A 21,569-nucleotide genomic window follows, 5' to 3' on the forward strand; every position below is an offset into this window, starting at 1 on the left:
AGCATGGCAGCTCACCTTACAAGGTGGGTTTTGATGGTGTGTCAGATTAAAAATAATTGTTGCGCCGGGTTGGCAGTCAGTGAGCTCTGAGTGAGCACAAGTCCTGTCCAATGAAGGTGCTGGAGGCGGATTTTCAAAAGAATAGACGAGTAGATGTAAAATGCCCACATACCACTTGGCTGTTCATGAAAGGGTTTGCAGAAGTGTTTTTTTTTTTTTTTTTGCAGCAATATTTTGGTGAAATAATGTGTGTTTGTGAAGTACTGCGCATACGACTGTATACTTGAGGCTTAGATTAGACTGCATGACAAGTGTGAGGTTTTTCAAATCGAACTTTGAATGAATCTGTTTTGGCTGTTGTAAAAACATGGACCCAAGTTTTCCATTGTGTCAGATATGGCTCGAGTTTGTTTGGAATATACCATGAACCAATTTACCATGAACACTTGCAAGGAAAACGTTCTTCTTCAGGGATTCAAGGCAGCACAGAGTAAGTACTTGATTGCAAATAAAATCCATTGTGGGAGAAATAACCCTTTAATATTGCTCCCTTACCAATGTTGGGGGCTCGGTCCGAAAAGCGGCTCCCGTACATGTTGTTTGCCAGCAGGAAAGCTCCTTTTTCGAGGACGTCCAGCAGCATAGTGGCGGTATGGGCCTGCTCTGTGTTGTTCATGTCCTGCCACGACTCCAGAGCCTCAGGACGCAGCAGGTTGTCCACTGTCTGTACCACCGCCTGGCACGTACAGGGGGCGCAATATTTATTAGTAATAATTCTTGACCACCACAAAGCCCACAGTCACTATTATTCCACTGTTATTGCCTAAAAACTCACCACTCCCCTGCACTACATTTATTACTGTGCTATGTCAGACATATTACCGTTCTATTTCACACTTACAATTCATTTAATGGCAATTTTGATGGTTTTATCGGCTATCCAATTTATTGGAGTAGCCTGCTTGATGAATCATGTAATTCTCTTGCTCAGGCCTCTCAAAATGAAGGATTGACTGCAGGGTGGAATAAAAAGCATTGCAGTCACAAAATGAATTTAGTATCAGAATGCATTCCCTGTGCTAGAGAAGAAAAGGATCGACTGCCTTTTCGGTTTGTCCTCTGAATTAATGTCACGATATTGAGCTGCTACAGCAAATGACAAAAACAATGGTTCAGCTACATACACAGCAGTCTTAACATTCATCTGGCACCAACAGAGATCAGGTGATCTGGTATCATATTACAGTATGCTGCAGACAGGTCAAGACACCGAAAAGACTGTGTGCTGCGGAATGCATCATTTCATCATTACAGCAAACGCATACACAAGGCCTTTTCAAGCTATTAGATTACAGCTTTCTCAGAACCAGAGATATTACACAAATATTGAAAAAGCAGTGTGCAGTAACACAAGCTGTTGCCTTTCATACTATCATCAAATTACATTTTCTCCAAGCCAGAGATATTGTACGTTATTGTGCAACACAATACAGCCATGGCCAATATTACACAGTAAGGCTCTATCACAATGCAACAAAGCTAAGATTATGTCACAGAGAGATGAGTTCCACGTTAGCCTGACCTATATTTCAGAGATGTGTACAACATGAGCAATGCAGCAACTACAAAGAAGCTTTACTGCCTTGGGAAATACCACACCAACATTTAAATACATACCGTCTGCCAAGAGTGATACCAAAATGTGCTCTTGCTGCTCTCCAGAACAAACCAGAAATACTATAAATGCACTAAACTCGATACCAAAGGCTACATAAATCATAATACAGAGCACAAAGCGCTACGCCACTGGCTAAAGGAATCACATCCACAAACCTAGTCTACTCAAGGATTTATCTCCCCGGTATTACTCTAAGTCACAGGGCAGTCTTATTCCAGGGGCATGTAAAGCAGGGAGATAAAAGGAAAAAAGGTACCTGGATGTAGGCCCGACAGGTCCGCTCTCGCTTCTGAAGCTGCAAGGGGGGAAAACAAAGCCTTGAATTAAACAGCAAAACAAAAGCCTGGAAATAATAATAAAAAAAAAAGACGCTCATCCTTGCACATGCACTACGGGGGCAATTTTACATCCACCTATGCATTCTCTTTAAAAGCAGCATGCCTTAAATACATTATGCCTTTGCATGTATGCGTGCCTGTGTGTGTGTGTGTGTGTGTGTGTGTGTGTGTGTGTGTGTGTCTTCATACTGTATCCTACCTTATTATAGTTGCGTGCAGCCGACTCCTTGTTGCCAGGCCTCAGGGCTTGTAGCTGGGCGTCCAGTATGTCCAGCAGCTGCTCCATTAGTCGCACAGATGAGCTGACATCTCCGGCGTGGATACGACCCCGTGTGTGGTTCACCAGCTCACCAGCTATGTTGGCAGCATTCTCACCACTCTTTATCTACGAATATACACACGTGCACATATTTGTGACAGTCATTAGAAAACATTCCTGTCTAATTGCTCGATGCATGCCGGTATTCTTTTACACATTAATTGCAGTAACTCATTGAAAATAACTACTCATACATGTGTGTTGACTAACAGTGTTTACCTACAATTCAAGAACTATTTTGCTGGGAGGAATAATAACAGTTAATTATTATTGACTAACGGATGGTTTCTTGAAAAAACACCCCTTTTTAATGGCAATGGTATGTTACCTCTGTTTTTATAAACGCAGCACTCCAGGATGCAATGAACCACAGTTTTCTTGTGGCTGACTGCTAAATATACTCCAATGCACAGGTATACTGCAGCATGTCAGACTGCGAGGGAGTAATTGTGCTGGCATTATGCCTTCCAAAGCCATGGATAAGCACAATTTTTTAAAATAATTTGACCTAGCTGTAATTATAGTATATTAGTCAAAGAAGCGATTTAATTAAATATTAAGAGCAGATGTCTTGTAATGAAAGGGCAGTTGAAATGAGTCCATATTTTAATCAGGCCAGCCTTGGAGATATGTTAATGTGTGTGTGTATGTGTGGAGGTGGACGGCGGGACGGCGGGGGCCGTGGGGCAGAGGAAGGGGACACAGCCCTGGCCAAGGGGATGGCTCCGGGTCTCACCTTCTGGGCCACCTGGTTGACCCAGGGGGAGGTGCAGTTACTCAGGTCAGGACCCCGCGGGTTCCACATGACCTGCTCCGCCAAGCACTGGAACGAAGCAATACCTGGAGACCAACAGAGGGAGACGAGGGGAGAGTGTAATGGAGAGATAATAGGCGTTAGGTATTGGCAATTAAAAAGAAATATGTGGAGGAGAGGAACGGGTGAAAAAAAGAAGAGTGCAATAGTTTTTTTTTTTCTCCCATAGAAAAATGAAATGAAATGAATTTTAAAAATGCAATACTCAAAGCGTTTGAAGAAGAGACGGAAGACGGGGGGAGGAAGTGGAGAAAAGTGTGTGCGAGAAAATGGGTCAGAAGTGGAAAAGGTTAAATAATGGAGTGCAGGGCAGTGAGAAAGCAAGTGGGAGAGATGGAGTGGTGGGCTGGTGGTAGTGGTAGTGAGGGGAAGCAGGCTTTCAAGTGGTGGAGAGCGCGGTTTAAAAAGGAAAATAAATGTACAAAACACATTGTGCAAGCACACGCACTCACACACATACCTAATACGTGGCGAGGTATGATCTTTTATTGGCAAAAAGAGCACCTGAAGGGAAGCACCTTCCAACAACCCCCATTTCCTGCTAAGTTTTTCTATTTAGTTAGGAGAGTTCAGAAAAAGGACACCATCCAGGGATCAAACCAGTGAAGGGTCTCTCCACTGCTGCTAACACAAATAACCACTGTCAACTCGCAACGAGAGGGAGGGAGGGGGGGGGGGGGGGGGGGGGGGGGGGGGGGGGGGGGGCTCCGAGAGAGAGAGAAGGAAAAAGAACGGAAAAAGAGAGATGACAGACAATGCAGCAACACTTCACAGTTGTAGGGGGATCAGAGCAGATGTGGCGTTGCATTTCATACACCCTCTTTTTTCTCTCCCACAGTTCTTTCTCTATCTCTCTCTCTCTCTCTCTCTCTCTCTCTCTCTCCCGCTATCTCCCACTTTCCTCTGTTCTCTCCTCCATCGACTGTAGATTGGGTTTGAGAGCTCTGCCAAGACACGGCAATTAAGCCAGCTGCTAATTTAATGTTACTGTCGTTTTCACGGCGAGAACAGGCAGAAAAAGCAAAAAGGCATTGGAGGATGAGATGGGGAGAGATGCTTTTTTCTGGGACTAGAGAGAGCTATTTGATGGCTGCATGGTTTAGAGGTATAGAAGCTAGCATGAAGGGAGGTGAAGCCTGTGTTGTCTAGCCTTTCATTTTATTATTCGCCACTTTCAATCAGCTATCTCTGTTTCTGTGGGAGACGGGCCTTTCATTTGTAGAGGACGGGCTTTCATCTGGGAGTCCTGAGGGACTCTGCCTGCTGGTGAGACCAACACAGGGATAGAGGAAGAGGACAACAGCGGAAAAAAAAAACGTGTGGGTGCACAAACATGCTGATCTCACACAAACACATGTAGGCACATGCACAGACATACACTCACACGCCCACACATATGCATACACTTCAATGCATAAACACAACATGATGTTTTCTTCAAGAAATGGAAAGGAAGCACACACTACTCCTTCAAAGAACAGAAAAACACATGTAAAAATACACCAACACACACATACATTACCGGAAATGTCCTTTACCTAAAGATCCTTTGGGACAGGGGCGGTCTACTGTTTCTCCTCTCTGTGTGGCGGGCCACTGGACGCCCCGAGCCACCCTGGCTTCACAAAAGCGGGGCACAGGGCCTTGAGGAGGGCGCGGCGGTCGGCGAGTCACAGGCACGGTGGCCGTGATTGGTCGCAGGTCAGGGCCCTTGTTGATAGAGCCAATGGGGCGTGAGGTAGGGGCTAGAGGGCGGGCGGTGGCGGGGCTGGCACTGGAGGTGAATGGCCTGGCTGGAATAGTGGTGGTCACTTGGGTGGTGGTCAGAGGGCCTGGGGAACGGAGAGAGAGGACGGAAAAGAGGGAGAGTTAGTTATCAAGCCAGAGAGAGACATTTAGAAAACTATAAGAGGATGTAAGGGATTTTGTTAGAGAGCAGCAAAGCCACAGTGAAAAAGCCAAAAAGAGATCAAGGGAGTGAAAAAGAGAGGCATGTGAATGTTAGATGTCTTTCAGAAGTTGAGTTCAAAAGTTAGCTCGACAATAATTGGGGTGACAAATACTTTTTGAGCCTCTCAAAGCTTCAGTGTCTTGATATCTCTCCCTCCTGCTCTCCAGAGAGACGGAGAAGCGCAGGAGAAGATGGAGAGAAAGCATCATCACAAGTCGGGGAGAAGTAAATAATTGATCAAATGTATCAAAGAAGTCGCCATCGCTAACAACCAAACCTAATGTGATGATAAAAGCAACACATCCCGGCTACAAAATCCAAACTGATCAAACGCAAGAGTCGGCTCTTGACTGCATGGGTGCAGCCGCCCATCTGTCTGTGTTTCTTCCCTCTTCGGACCTAATCCGAGTTTTATACAGGCCTTCATGCGCCCAAACCTCCTTCTGATATTGATGGACTGTCAAAATGCCAGCGTGGTGTAATCACTTTACCCTCTCCCTTATCACTTGAGCGTGACTCTTTCACCAACCATTACACAGAGAAGGTGACATGCAGTAATATAGCAATCATACCTGAGAGGCTGCTCCTCACTGTGACTATGGGAAGGGAAGATAATATGATGATTTGACTAGTGAGGCACTCGCATCACACTAAAGAACATCTTTAAGGGTGTTATGGAAGCGTATTGCAGGATAAATACATTAGAACAGGAGGCTAATTCTGAAATAATTTCCTGTGTGTGGGATGTATCTTGCATCTATTTTAAATCTTGGTTCTGTTCTCTTTGTAATATTTTCATACATGGCCATGTTTGAGCAAATACCACCATTATGTATTACAGAAACTATCATTTAGGCTACTGGATATCAGTGAACACACTGTTTTTCCCCTGGCTGACTGCAATCACAGCAATCCTCTAATGAGCCAACAAACAACAAAATGAGCTTATTTATTTATAAATTCTTTTGATTATTTTCCTTTTATGAGCGAGAGATAAACATGAAACGGGCATTCACTGCCAATACACCACACATTTTGTGTGATATAAAAAATTCTATGTATTTCCAAGAAATCAGAAGTTAAAAAAAAAATGATAATAATAATAATAAAAATGATGAAAGGAAATTATTGTCAGCTAAGCAATAATAATAACAAATGGCTTGTTCCAAAAGCATATGATTTCACCACATGGCATTTATATGTATGTTCTTTCCCATTTAAAAAAAATATATATATATTGTTGTGTCTGAGTGGATTTATTTAAACCAGTGTGCCTCCAACATAATTGCATTTTACTATTACTATTTTACTGTAATCAGTTCTCTTTGTATGTAATGAAATTTCTTTTTGAAAAATGCCATGTGGTATTTGATTCCGTGCCTCCATGTGGAGCACAAGAGCCCAATCAACAAAAATGTCAGTGATGATTCCCCGAACCAAAGACCACAAATTCGTCAGTTAACTTCTCAGTTTTTCAATATCTGAAATAATTAGAGCTTGAGCTTGCCAAATAATGAATACATAACATTTCATCTGACAAGACAGGGATCGATCGACAGATAGACAGATAGATAGATAGATGGATAGATAGATAGATAGATAGATAGATAGATAGATAGATAGATAGATAGATAGATAGATAGATAGATAGATAGATAGAGTAGTTAACAAGTGCCTCACTCCCAATCACAAAGGACACCAGTAAAGCACAAACTTAAACAATTTATGGGCTCATCAGACATGCTTGGCTTAGCTGTCCATTCAGATCACTTGACTGTAAATGGCTCCTGCATAAAGTGCAAACATGCATTTCACAAGCTTCCTCTTTACACTCGCTGTCTACGGCAGCAGTTTTATGTGGGCTCACTCCTCACCCGTGGTGGGGTCTGGCGGTCCAAACTCCAGTGGGTAGCGCAGCACATTATAATTGTTCCACACATAAAGCTGGTTGTCTCGAGGGTTGTAGTCCACAGAGGAAACGTACTGATAAGGGTTGGGGAAGGGAATGTGGACGGGCTCTTCGCGGGCACGGTTGGTGTTGTAGGCATACAGCACCAGGTCGCCGCCCGCCTCGCTGTCGTCATCCTGGTACACAGAGCGCACTGCGTACAGCACCCCACATGCCATGAAGGCGTTGGAGGCCAGCCTCTTGTCGAAGCTGGTCTCCCAGGTGCCCTCAAAGCGCAAGGTGTACGGGTTCACCTGAAAGAACACAGGCAATATCAAATTTTACTCTTCAAAGTTAAAACTTCATTAACCTAGCATATATATACACTGCAGAGGAAAAATATCATTGTTCACTCTTTATTCTGTACAATCCATATGCCCTATAGGTTTTGATGTTTTAGGATACCTTTAAATTGTGAAATATAATATCCTGTTTAAGAGAGCAATAACATGGTGTGAGCTGTGAGCTGAACTATTAATTCAAACTCTGTGTATGTGGGCAGCAGTTGCTATTAAAAACATGGATGTTGCTAAGTTACCAGTGATGGACTGTGTTGAGTAGGAGTCAGGTGAGGTAATGCAGTAATGTGACTTTGGATTACAGATGACACATGCTATGTTTTAAACAATTATCTAGATGGGTCTTAGGTATGGCAACACTGACGCAGATGCACAAACAACTGCGTGACATCAGGATTTTCCTGTAATTGTACATAGATTAGAGCTGCTGCTTTGAAGCTGAACTTATGAAACATCAACAAAAAAGTTTGTGATTATGACAGTATTAGAGCTGAATAAATCAAGCGTTCCAATTGGGAAATTGAATCTTTCCAGCACTGTTTGAAGCCAGAGGGAAACTGTCTGTGATGGCTCCACCCCCCACCCACGTTAACAATACAAAGTGAATGTTGACTTTTTTTCTAAAGATTAGTTTTTGGATCTGTGATTGGATTTGAAATTATGGTTTAACCATTTGCAAATTATGTTTACATGACTCATTTTGTCTTCCTTGCACTCCTGATAACTTTGTATCTTTTTTTTTTGTAAGTGTACTTGTACAATCTCAATAGTAAGTCAACCATTTATGATATGTGACCTTTCCCCTGACTAGTCAGATGAGCTTTGACTTAATCCACTCCTGGATTTTCAATCTATGTCTCATCCCCTTCTGTTCAGCACTACTCTCCCACCTGGCTGACCACCAGTCGTCCGTTGTTGGCCTCGGTGGCGTAGATGACCCAGAGGCCGTTCTCATCCACGGCCAGGTCGATGTCTGATTTTCCTCCCCAGCGGTAGGGCGAAGTGTCATGGTAGTTGGCGTTAGTGATGATGGCCTCGCCGCTCTTGATGCGTGTCCGCAGGTCATATTTTACTATGTTGCGCGTGCGTTCCTTGTTATAAAACACTGCACCATCGTACACGACGAAGCCCGTGCCGTCGACTCGGTTCGGCAACCTGTAAAGAGAGAAGACTGTGAGTCATGCAGAAGTCTCATCACGTATTAGTCCACGAGACCAAGTCAATCCATCCCCTCCGCATGGCACAGTCCTACAAGATGGCCTCAAGGTGAGCAAGCTGACACCACAGTAGGACCTTTATGCTATAAACATCCATATCCACAGCAAAAGGCCAATAAATCAATACGGCAGCAGATGCCATTTGATCATCCCAGACGGTGGGAGGCGCCCTCACTTGTAGGTGGTGGTGGCTCGGTTCTGTTTGAAGTCCTCCCAGGAGGCGTACTCGTACAGCATGTCGGTGCGATAGGGGGTCCAGGGCATGACGTACAGGCGGTCCCCTGACTGCAGAGGGTCCTTACACCACGCCCCCGACTGATGCTCCGCCTCCTGCAGAGAGCTGGCCGCCTGCACACGCAGCAGCGTCCCCGGACACACAAAGACTGGAGCAGAGGGGGGGTGTTGGAGGAAAGAGGAGGAGAGGAAGGGAGAGAGGGAGAGATAAAAAAATGAAAACAAAGCATTGTAAAATTAAAAAAGACATCGTGGTGATGACGGGTTGGGGGAGTGAGGGGGGGGGGCAGTACGAGAGAGTGAAGGGGAAAAGGCCAAAGAGCATAGAGGACATAACAAGGAGATACATGGAGGGGACGAAAGAGAGACGTGAGTGGATAAAAATAAGTCGAGAGTCAAGAGGAAGGAAACAAAGAGTAGGACAAGGATGGGAGAGAGGGGGAGAGGGGGGAGTGAGGTGAGGTACATTATCAGATTTAAAATGAAGGAACATATAAAAGCTCATTTGTAGAACATCAGCATTGTGGTCGGAGAGCGGCTGGATATGATAAATGGGAGATTTCTGGCTGCTGCCGCTGCTTAGATGTAGTCACTAATCTAATTTATCTTGGCCTACTTTTTATTTGATTGTGCATTTTCTGTTTCAAAGGGCTCTGCTTCCCTGCTCTGCTACTGGGTGGTAAAACAGTAATTGTGGAACTTGTTTTATTAGGACAGAAATTTGGCTCTCAGTCAAGAGTAATGCCTTACAGAAGAAGCATCCTGGGGTAAAGATGAGTTTGGCTAGGCCTCGGGTTTCTTTGCAACTTCAACCAATACTCCTTATTAACACACACGCATGCACACGCCCACACAATCCCTCGTCCACACAAAAAGACACACATGCACACACACACACAAAATAATCATTGAGACCCTCACACGCACAATCTGTACACCAAAAAAGCACACGGATACAGACCCTTGCACGCACGCACGCACGCACGCACACACACACACACACACACACACACACACACACACACACACACACACACACACACACACACACACATAGAACATCTACTGGTGTAAATTGGCTGGCTGACGCAGTGTATCCCAGCCAGACAGGGACAGTGCCCTGGGAACAGGGCGTGTCAGGTGATCTATGGAGAGAGCTGCTAGCATCCTCGCCACTCTGACATCACAGGGGACCCGGCGAAAGAGCCGAGCATGAGCGAGAGAGAGAGAGAGAGAGAGAGAGAGAGAGAGTTGGAGGTACTACAGAATAAAAGAGCAGAGGAGTCCCCGTGTCTCCTCTGCCAGCTTATTTATGTAGCTCTGGCTCCGAGTTGAGGCTGAACCAGGCACCTGCTGGTCACCTCATGATTGAACGCATCCCTGAACTAATTGGACACTGCAGGGGCATTTGGACACAGAAGACACACATGGATGCACAGACAGACGTGCACATACACACATGCATACATGAATACAATCCCAGTGCACACATGACATGCAAATGTGCACGCACACAAACACACGCGCACACACACAGACACACGCACACACACGCACACACACACCGTATCACACAGTGGCTGTAAGAGTGATTTATCAGCCTAGTCTAAACACTGCAGCTGAAAAACGGCACTGAATATTGCATGGAGCCCAGTGCAGAGGGAGAATTGTAATGGGGAGACGAAGGAGTTACTTCAGTGCAAGCAGGCTTTAGGAAATCCAGCTTTCTCTTTTCTGTCTGTCTGTTGATAGTGGCTAGTGATCTGTGGTGTTGGGCCACTTTGGGATTAGCTTGTTCTGTCTGAGGGGACCCAGCAGGGATGGAGACTGGCAGCGAAACAGGAATCTAATCAAGCTCAGGCATAAACAAACACTCTGAATACAGGCTCTTCACTGATAGGAGGCTTGTCATGCTCTATTGTCATACCAAAATGCTAGCTACAATGCAGGGATGCCTGAGGTGTTTGGTTTGCAAATATGAACGTGGGTGACTAAAATATGCTAAGTAGCGTTCAGAACAATGGTTAAAGCCAACACTTTCGGGCAACAGAACAATCAATTGCTTGACTAACAGCGATGCCAACTCTGCTCACGCTGCAATCAAATTACATCTCTATCAATCCAGATAGAGGGTGTGTGCGCTGAAAATAAGCTGAAGTTGTGCTCAAAAAATGGAGTGAGGGCCATAAGGGTGAAGTATTATCAGAGCAGCAAGCCACACAGTGGAAAAAAACAACCAATAAAAAAGTGGGACACTGCCACAAAAGTACAAAGGTACTGTACTGTAAATAGAGAAATAAACAGCATGCAGAAAGCAATGCAGACTCTCTGCATGTAGGTGACCCATAAACAAAGCCAGGAACAATCTGCCTCAAGGTAGGATAAAGGACAAACCAATACGAGCATGCAAGCCTATCCTCTACAGTATCAACAACTAGAGGCGAAAAGTATTCACATGCAAGCCAGTGTCCGGCTAATCTGCTGCTATGATATAGTGAACCTATTATCTGTATAGTAAAATATGGCGGAGTAAATCTTTAATGCCCCTGTGAGGCAATTTGCTTTCTAACCAGTTGTGCAAAAAGAAAAGAAGAAAAAGACAAAGAAGAAGAAGAAGAAGAGGAGGAAATGTACAGTATGTCTATAAATCAGTAAACACACAAATAAATAAATAAATACAGACATACAGCATCACCTAACTCTAGTCTAGTTTGCATTCTGTTGGCTTGCAAGATTTAAAACAGAAAAAAAAAAAAAAAAGTTTGCTATACCCAGTGGATTTACACTTGGGAAAGTTAAACCATGAAGCCTAAAAAGGTCATGGAAGAGCCCAATGAGGTGGCCTGTGCCTTCTCAAGCGACTTAGTTGAAACACGAGTAGGATTCTGGAAACGGGCTGGCACCCGATAACGATCCTCCCATTTTTGGCCCAAACTGTCTAGTCCAGCGATTACAATTGGACTCAGGGTGCTGGACAATTCGCTGAGCCAGGACTGGCCATAATTGATAGGTAAGACACAACAGGCAAGAATATACTACAGTCTATTGTGGCAGCAATTTAGTTGTTCAGACCTGCAATACAATTTACTCTCAACACATCCTACCCACCTCTATGTTCCCCTTAAATACTATGTGATGCTGTTCATTATCGCACCTAACCTTCCTGGAAGATACAAAATTGGTATCAGTCTGTTCCCTATTGGACTCATCATTACTATAACACTGCAGCATAGGCTGACTAACAGACTGTCATTTCCTCTCCCCATATTCCTCTCCCTTCCCTCCTCTCCTCTATGGGTGCTGCTGACCGCCTGTCTACAAGCCTCGGTTTATTCTAATGAAGTGAGTGTTGGGTACGCCCGGTGTCAGAGGGGCTCATCAGCGGCCTCCAGGCTGTACTCACAGGCCTGGAGTGCACACACACACACACACACACACACATGCGCACGCACATGCACGCACAGACTTATACAGGGCAGACACAAACAGTGGCCACGCTTCACACCCTGCACACCCTGCCTGGGGGGCTTCATTAACTCTGACCTGCGCTCCCCAGCCTTCCCTGCTGCCTTCCTGTTTACCAACTCTGTTCACCCCTCGCTCTACCTCACTCCCTCTCTCTCCCTCTAACTGGGAAGACTGACTGTAGCAGTGGGAAGCCTGAATAGCCGAATCCGAGCAATATGGTCTCGAGTACAAGAGGCTATTACGACCACAGTGTGAATAAGGTATTAGGAATTAGATATTAAGCATCGAGGATTGGTATTAGACATTATCCTAGTCAGGCTAGAGCAGGTTAGCTGTAGTAAGAGCCAACTGGGATTATGTGAGATTGTTAGATTAACAGATTAATTAATCCCTGCTGGGGTGAGGATGGAGATCTTTGCAGCCGTGATCATCCCGGTGAAGTCACCAGGCAGCAGAGACATAACACTTCTTTACCTTATTAGCTAGCCAAATGGCTAATGAAACTTACCTTATCAGGGATTAAAACCCTGCCTGTAGCTATCATACCCTAGCATGCCAATTACTGCCATGCTCACAGGCAAGTACTGTCATAATAATTGACTGTTTATTTATCTCCATAATCCCTTTCCTAGGCACAGGTCAGCTGTTACTTGTCAATATGAGGCTGTGGCGTAAAATGATGAAAGGCTCAGAAATTTCATGGAAATGACAGAAAAGTAAATATCTTGCCATTAGTCAGGAGTGGCAATTTCTGATTGACTGGGAACACAATTAAAAGTGAGCGCTGACAGCTTTAGGCTAAATTTAGACTTTTCATTTGTCTGTCTACTGCAATTCAAGGTGTTTTCATGTCTGATGTGACGGCGCCATGGTAATGAATAATATTAGACTTTGATGATCTAAGCACCCCCTGCTATGCCGCTAGTTTGGCAGCCCCTGCAAATGGCTTCCTTGCAAATGTGTATGTGTTTTCTGTGTTCAAGTTACAGGGAGATGAGGGTTTTGCTGGCCCAGACCGCAGCCTAGCCTACGGTCATGGCCTGCCTACTGGACTGACTGCTGAGAACATGCTGCTCTAATTGAATCCCACACCTGTTACTGGCAGGTGCAGCACACAGGCAGCAGGGGGCAGAATGGAGCATGGCATGGAACCCCTTGTCCTTGCTTGGACAGTTAATGGACTGTAAGGGTAAGAGTGTGTGTGCATGAGTGTACAGTATGTCACCACAATGGTGTCTTGATCTGCATTCATCAGCCTGTGAGTGTTTGTGTGTGTGTGTTTTGTGATGTGTCTGTTTGGGTACGTGTGGGTTCATATGTTGGTGTGGGCGTGCATGTGTGCGGTTCAGAGATAGAGAGAGAGAGAGAGTGAGGGAGAGAGAGAGAAAGGGAGAAAGAGAGGAGAGCGTGAAGGAGGATGTGAGCGTGTACCATGTGTGCAAACAAGGAGAGAGAGAGAGAAGTGGAGAAAGAGAGAGTAAATAGGTTATTTCCTGTGAAATGAGAATTAGGAGTGAGTTAATCTGCCGAGGAGTGAGGGAGACATAGCGACAGAGAGGGGGAGAGAGAAATACAGTATTGAGGGATAAGGGAGGAGTTCCCATTGTGTGTCCGCATCCTCTTTAACCGCAAGGGGAGGGGGGGGTCAAGGAATGGGAGCAAAAACACAATACTGATTTTACACTAACGCACACACACAGACATCCACACAAATGCAGACACACAAACATATGCCACTGGCACACACCGACTTACACAGAACGCACACACACAAACACACCCGCACAAACTCACACACACACACTCACTGCAAAAAAAAATCTCCATTCTAACACTCAATTTAGACTCATATTCAGTCTTGAAATCTTTTTTTTTTTTTTTTTTTTTTTTTTCCAAAACACAATTAAAAAAAATCTGCCACTGGGATTTGATAATCCCTTGTTTTCAAAACAGCTTTACTCGTTTTAGGAGTTTAGGAACACGTATAAATATGTTGAAACAACGCAGAGTAAGGTAGATCAGCCAACTAACATCGAGAAAATGGTTCGAAATTCAAGAAAATTGGGAAACATGTTGAGCAGCATCGGAAAAAAGTGGGATTATCTCATCCCGATGGTAGATTTTTTTTTTACTTGTTTTAAGAACAAGCATGAAACTGTGCAGACCCACGGCACACCTGCGCACATCCTACTAATGCTGTTTTTTTTGCAGCAGATAGTACCCCCTCACGGTGAAGTCATACTTGTCACTTGTGGATGTGTTGAGTAGTTTTTCTTCCCTTCTGTTCCAGGCCCCCACACAAGTGTTTTATTTTTTTTTTTTAAAAAATCAGCAGGCCTTCGCAAAATGGCTGCTTCACATGAACAATACTAAGAGATCTACTTCAGAGATTCTGATCAGATTATCAACTATGATACATGTTTGATGAGTGTTGCCTTGGCATTTACTGGTTGTGCACAGACAGTGTCCACCTTGACAGGCTGCAGCGCCACATATTTGCTACCCATACTGTGTCCCACTAAATGTCCGTCGCCAACCATCTCTCACATGCCGTTCATTCATGAGCGAGAGAGTGAGTCAGTGAGCACGATTGGCCACATAGAGTCGACGGCAGCAGTGCTGCACGCACCGTGGGAAAAAACAAGATTTCAGGACTCAATATGAGACTAAATGGCTCGTAAAGATGGACATTTTTTGCAGTGCACACATCTACACACAGAAACACACACACTGCCCAGACAGTGAAAGAGGCAGGTGTCATCCTGGCACCTTTATCAACCCAAACATTCACCCCAGAGAATACCCTTCACTGAGACCAAAAGCTGGCAATGGCTAGAGATAGCGTCCAGTGAAAGAAAAGTCTTATCTGTCTTAGAGGGGAGCTGACACTGAGTGACAGGGAAGTTGGTCGGACACGGCGACAGAGGCCACAGGCTGCTGATACAGCGGACGACAGACAGGCAGGAGTGCTCTACGCTGACTGACTGAGGCTTCATCGGTTTGGGCAACAATAACATTGGCCTAGCCTAGCCTGCTGCCACCCTGCCTGCCCCTCTCTCCCCCTCCTCCCTCCTTCCATCTCTCTCTATCCATCTATCTGTCCTCCCCAGTGAGTGAGTCAGGCCTCCCAGCGGTGCTGTCTGTCCATAAAGGTCCTTAAGACAGCCCAGGACACCCCATGATTTATATTCATCACCACCTGCCGTCCTGCACACCTCGCTTTAGCTTTAACAATGCTGTGACTTCTCAATATACAGTCAGTCCCCACTCTCTTCCCTATCTCCCTACGCCATTGAATAGGATGTCTGCGCTGCCTCAAGTCACGTGACCAGGCTTGTGTGTGGTGGGTCATTCCTAATGAGGCTCTGCTGCCTGACTCGTTCCGTCTCTATAGCGACCGCTCTCCCGTTCTCCCTCTCTTCTCTATCTCGATACGCAGTCTTTCTTTGTGTCTTCCTGTCACAGGATGCAGTGGTCTCTCTCTCTCTCTCTCTCTCTCTATTTTTTTCTTTCTCTCTCTCTCTTTCCTTGTTTTTCTTCTTAATCACAGTTAGAGAGCTGTTTGTCTCACTGCTGTAAGTGTGAAAGATGATTTCATCCTGGCACCCCTTCTCTCTCCTTCACCCCCCTCCACTGAAATATCAAGAGAGGTGCACCAGCAGTCTAGCATCGCTTCCTTTCCTTGCCTCCTTTCCTTCCCTTCAGGAACAAAAAAAAAAAAAAGGCTGGAGGTGAGAGAGAAATATCATGGACGCTTATTCGATCCTGTCAGCAGTGATAAAGGAAATAATGATGTGGGGAGCGCACTCTGCTAGACTGTCAGCGAAAGGGTGAGAAAAGGGACAGAAAGCGCAAGGGGGGCAGGGAAAAAGAGGAGAGGAAGAAGGAAGGAGACACCGTTGCAGCCAATGTGGTCTTAAAATAGCCTGACGGTAGGTAGGTAGGTAGGTTGGACAATCATCGTACAGGATCTCCCGCACGTGACACCACCGCCCGTGCCACATGCGTCATCACAGTCACAATCTGTCGATCCGCTGATCAATCCATAAATCAGTGAGGATTAATTTAACAACAGAGACACGGGCAACACAGAGTCTGAAATGTGAGTTCAGCCACAAACGGAGAGAGGAAGTGTGTTTAGCAGCAGTGGAGGGATGGATCGAGGTGGATTAAGGGGAGAAGTGCAGACAGAGGAAGGGCTTGTTCATCTTGATGTTAGTGGGAGGAAGAGCAGTAAATAAAAATAACCAGTCGAGTGAGGCAGTAGAGGGAGGGAGGTGGTGGAGGAGGAGGAGGAGGAGAAGGAGGAAAAGGGTTAAGAATTGTTGCTTGCTACTCCACCACAAGCAGGGAGAACCAAAATGGCTGTGCACGGTGGGAGGAAAAAAATGTCAGACAATGAACGATGTCAATGAGAAGCCATGGACACACAGACAGACAGAGTGGTCCATAAACCAGTTAATGGCGGTCTCTACAGGAGTTAATTCCTCCGACATATGGATCCAGCCATGGGGCCGGATGGGGAGATGGCAGATGTGAATGGGGGGTTTCCGAGAGAGGTGAAGAGGGTCGGGACCTGAGAGGGGGAGTTAAGGCTCTTGGGGAGCTGATCGCCACTACTCCAGTCACGACCTTGGACGTGGCCCGGGTCCTTTGCGGAGCTGTTTGAGGGGCTTGTGATTGCTGATTGGGGCTTTTTAGAAAGCTAGTGCCGAGGTCCCGCTGCATCAGAGAGGCCATTACTGGGAGAGGAGCTGGAGATACACCTCTTCCCCGTCCCCTCCCCTCTCCTCCCCCTCTGGAGCCTCTTGTAACAACATCGACAACCGGGAGGGATTGGCTGATATGGAAGGGGAAAGGGGGCACAAGGTCACAGTGCATGTGCAATAAAAAAGAGAGGGATGGCAGTGACAAACTGTAGAAAGAGAGAGCGAGAGAGAGAGAGAGAGAGAGAGAGAGAGAGAGAGAGAGAGAGAGAGAGACAGCAAAGAGAGGAAGAGGAAGTGTAGGAGATGCTCAAAAGAGCCTGCGGCTGCTTGTGATGGCCAGATGTGATCTGAGAGATAAACCAATCAGAGAGAAGCAAATAGAAAAGGAAAGGGAGAAAGAGATGGAGAGAGGAAAATAAGGAAAGAGACAGAATGAGAGAAGAGAAGAGTTAGCTGGGTGGGTGACAGATTGAGAGGGAGAGAGAGACAGAAACGGAAAGAGAGAAGAAGAGAGAGTGGACACTGAAGCACCTGGAAATGGGATACTGTAAAATGATCTGCACCTTTGGCCAGTTACTGTATTAACCTAAACACAGTGTTTCTGTTTTTGAGATTACAAACAACAACAAACTTTGAATTGGTCCTGATAAAAAATAAAAGTAAACAAAGAAATAATAACATAGGGAGAGAAGATACAGCATGGAGAGAGAGAGGGAGCTGGTGAGGAAATGTGAGGAAGAGAGAGGAGAGGAATCACTTGGATCTGGAGGGACAGGTTACCGATTTGGACAAATAAATTGTAAACAACACAATAAAGAAATGAGAGAAATCAATGAGAGATAATGGATCATCAGCTGTGCGTGAGGCAGCGGAGTGAGGAGAGAAGATGTTTGTACAGTAGAGGACGGGATGGAAGAAGAAAAGAGAGATTACCATCCATGAGGTGATATGAATGCATGTTGTCTGTTTGTAAGTCTGAAATGTGTACAGCTACTTTGTACAGGAGAAGGAATGAAGTTAATCTCTCGTTTATCTCTCACAGATACTGGACTGACCTCCCATGATGCCACTGTGCGTGCAAATGATTGTGCATGCTCGTATGTACATGAGAATATATGCAGATGTGACTGTGTGGTGTGTGTGTGTGTGTGTGTGTGTGTGTGTGTGTGTGTGTGTGTGTGTGTGTGTGTGCGTGCGTGCAGGTCAGGCTGGTGTCATCAGAACGAAGGAAGAAATCTAGAAGGATCTTAGAGTTTTGGTTATAAGTCAAAGATCAATAGAGAGAGAGAGAGTGAGAGAGAGGGAGAGGGAGAGAGAGAGGGAGAAAGGGGCAGAGGAAGTGGGGAGAGAGAGAGAGAGAAAAGGGAGGGATATCAACATCAAACATGACCACTACACAAGGTGCTGGGTTAGGAGGGGATATGAGGGGAGGAAGGGAGACAAGGGAGGAGGAGGAGGAGGAGGAGGAGGAGGAGGAAGAGGGAGGAAGGGGCGAGCTGTGGTTTTTATGTTCATTGTGGTCTTTACCTTTTTGATCCACTTCTATTCAAGCACCGGAAAAAGGAGAAAGAAAGAGAAAGGGAGATAACAGAGAGAGAGAAAGAGAGAGAGAAAGAAAGAAAGGAAGAAAGAGAGACAGGGTAAGGAAGAGAAAGAGAAAGTAAAGAGAACGAAAGAAAAAACAGGTGCAGGAAAAAAGAGAAAATTGAGATTAAATAAAATGCTGTCCTTTCTCTCTGTTTTTTTTTTTTTTTTTTTTTTTTTTTAAAGCATGTTATCTGTCTGTGTTATGGTTGGCTACTCAGAGAAAGGATGGTTCAAATGGAAAATGAGGAGGGAAAATGGCCTGACCTGGGTTTAAGTCCATTTCCATTTCATTTCAGCTTTATCAATAATCCCCCAACAACACACTCCACCCCCCCCAACCACACACTCTCGACCCCCGCCTCCACCCATTTACTCTCTTATCGCGACATCCCTCCCTCCCTCTCTCCCTCCCTCTTTCTCTCCATTCAAATTCCAGCTCCGGGGACCTGCTGGGGAGAGAGACGGAGAGAAAGTGCATCTTCCTACTGTGGTCCTCTTCAGCTGCGGAAGTAAACAAAGAGTGGAAAAGATAGAGAAAGGAGAGATGGGGGGATGGTGGCGAGGTCGGAGGGAATGGGAGCGTGCTGGTGCTGAAGATGTCTGTATCTGTGGGGCGCTGCCTTGTGCGGGATCCCTGCATCCCTCTCGCTTCCTCTCTCTCTCTCTCTTTCTCTCTCTCTCTCTCTCCAAATACAGTCAGTGTCAACATTAGAGCGGTACCTTAATCTGAAGAAAGCGGTGATTTTGACTTTGCTCAATTTACAGAGTCAGGATGCTCGCTATTGAAGCCAGCACAAAAACACTCAACCCATCGACCGTCCAATCAATGGGGAGCTGCCGGCTTGCCTGGCCAAGGCTGGCTCATCAAAGGAAGGGAGAACAAACAACAGGGAAAAAGGGAGGGCTTGACAGAGTGGAACGCCTCGGAAAGACAGACGGAGAGCGAGAAACGGGGGCCGGGGGGGGAGGTGGAGTGGTGGTGGAGTGGCGGGGCGGGTGAGTTTGTCGGGAAAAAAAACAGGGAAGAAACAAAAGAGATGAGAGTGATGTCTACAGCAGGCTCATCACACAGGAATCAATAGGGTTGGTGTGTGGAGTCACACCAAGGCCTTGGCTGACACGAGCAGGAAAGGTGTGATTCCACAGACTGTTTGGTGCCTGCGCATGTCGCCGGCATAATGGCATGTCTGGGAGGCACAGGAGCAGCTGGAGATTCGAAGGCGGCGTGAGCGAGGATATCCCATGTCTGCCTTTCGCATTATAGCACAACAGGCACATGCGACTCCTCTGTGGTGGCTGTGGAGCGAGTGTTGTATGTGTGTATCATCGTGTCTCGCGGGAGCAGACGTGTCAAAAGGCACAGGGTTAGTGAGTCCCGATGAGCGAGGCTGTCATGTGTGTGTGTGTGTGTGTGTGTGTGTATGTGTGTGTGTGCGTGTCGTGGAGAGACGGACCTCCCCAGGGAGGCCTGTGAAGTCGTCAAGACTCCTCACACAGTATTGCCCCAGAGGGTGACGAGTGAGAGCGAGATGTAACAAGAGAAATGGAACAGAAAATGAAAAGAAAAAGGGGAATGTTAGCAGCAGTAGCCTGATGTGTGCGGGGGGGCGCGGGGGGTGCAGCCTTGCCTTTTGGCAGCAGTACAGGAGAAGCGGCACTTAGTATCATCAGCAGCAACACTGATCATCTGGTGCCAAGATCAAACTGGACAAACAACCTCCACCAGGACCCAGGGAATGGCAACCATTTTCAAACCGGGATGGGTAAACATTGCAGGGGGCGAGATGACATAACCCTCCCACCCCCACCTCCACCTCCACCGCTCGTACAGTCATTACCGCCAAGGCGAGGGAAGGGACAGGGTGTCCGGAGCACCGTCGCTGAAATAACAGCACGGTGACACACGGGGAAGCACAAACACAAACATGGAGACTTTTCTGAAGATGGGGCCGCTAACAGAGGAGAGGGAGAGGGACGCCAATCTCCTTCCCCATCAGAAAAGAGGGAGGCTCCTATCTTCACAGGTGGGGGTTCCATCTGCAATGTTGCAAATGTACCACTGAGCCTGTTTGACCTACCACAGGGAGTGTGTAATTTTTTTTCCTCCTTTTTTTTTTTGGGGTGGGGGGTGTGATGCACTGCAGTGGTATGTGGTGAGAAAGAGAGATAGAGTGGGTGCAGAGTGAAAGGGATGCACTAGTGCTCCTTTGATGCTGCAGAGAAGAAGCAGAGGAGGAGGAAGAAGAAGAAGGACGAGAAGAAGAAGAAGAAATAGAAGGAGAAGAAGAAGAGGAGGACGAGGAAGAGTGGAAGACTTCCATTGGATCCGTGCGCTCCTCTGATCTTCATTGTCCTGAAAAACAGACATCAAGCAGACACACACATACGCAAACACACACAGAGAGAGAGAAGAGAGACACACACTCATCCAGTTGTGCTCAAAATGAACAAGAGGTTAGTGTAAGGCCACCTTGGCTGTTTGTTTGATTCATTCAGCATTTCTCTTTCAGGGCCCTTTTGAGAAATAAGCCACTGCCCTCGCTCCCCTTGCTCACTCTGCTCAGCGCTCTCTACAACCCTATCAATTACTCCCACACTAATGAGTCCAGCTCGCAACACACACACACACACACACACTCAATAGATACACACCCCATACAACCACACACACACATTATTGGAGCACTAGCAAGACAACTTAGCCTCCTCTGTCTCTTTCACTACATTGAGAGATAGCGTGTCCGCTTTAGTCCCTATTTGCTCCTCCTTCTGTCCTCTCTTCCTCCTTCTCTCACTTATTTTACATTTTTTCACAGTAAAGAGGCATCCCATCCAGGGCCTGAGCAAAGCATCCAGCTTGTCATTCGCCAAACATTTATGAGCCCCACGTCTAATGGTGCCCCTATACATATTAATGGAATTTCCTTTTCAGCTACATCAAAGTGTTTCCTCTCCTCCCCTGAAAACTTGTCATATTACAACGCCATTATTCCTTCTACTGACAAAC

The 21,569-nt window shown here is 46.0% G+C and overlaps 1 protein-coding gene across 1 annotated transcript in view; it reads right to left on the minus strand.

Moving 5' to 3' along the window:
• adgrl1a (adhesion G protein-coupled receptor L1a) overlaps positions 1-21,569 on the minus strand; it is a 57,836-nt gene that overhangs the window by 17,736 nt on the left and 18,531 nt on the right. Inside the window, exons 4-12 of the mRNA XM_030057422.1 lie at positions 18,503-18,517; positions 8,740-8,947; positions 8,238-8,502; positions 6,975-7,302; positions 4,688-4,981; positions 3,072-3,175; positions 2,216-2,401; positions 1,935-1,973; positions 556-736 (exon numbers count right to left, since the gene is read on the minus strand). Of these exons, the coding sequence (XP_029913282.1) occupies positions 556-736; positions 1,935-1,973; positions 2,216-2,401; positions 3,072-3,175; positions 4,688-4,981; positions 6,975-7,302; positions 8,238-8,502; positions 8,740-8,947; positions 18,503-18,517 (1,620 nt within the window). The remainder of the gene's footprint in view (positions 1-555; positions 737-1,934; positions 1,974-2,215; positions 2,402-3,071; positions 3,176-4,687; positions 4,982-6,974; positions 7,303-8,237; positions 8,503-8,739; positions 8,948-18,502; positions 18,518-21,569) is intronic.

Source organism: Myripristis murdjan, chromosome 8, assembly GCF_902150065.1.
Source record: "Myripristis murdjan chromosome 8, fMyrMur1.1, whole genome shotgun sequence".
In the NCBI taxonomy this organism is placed as follows: domain Eukaryota; kingdom Metazoa; phylum Chordata; class Actinopteri; order Holocentriformes; family Holocentridae; genus Myripristis; species Myripristis murdjan.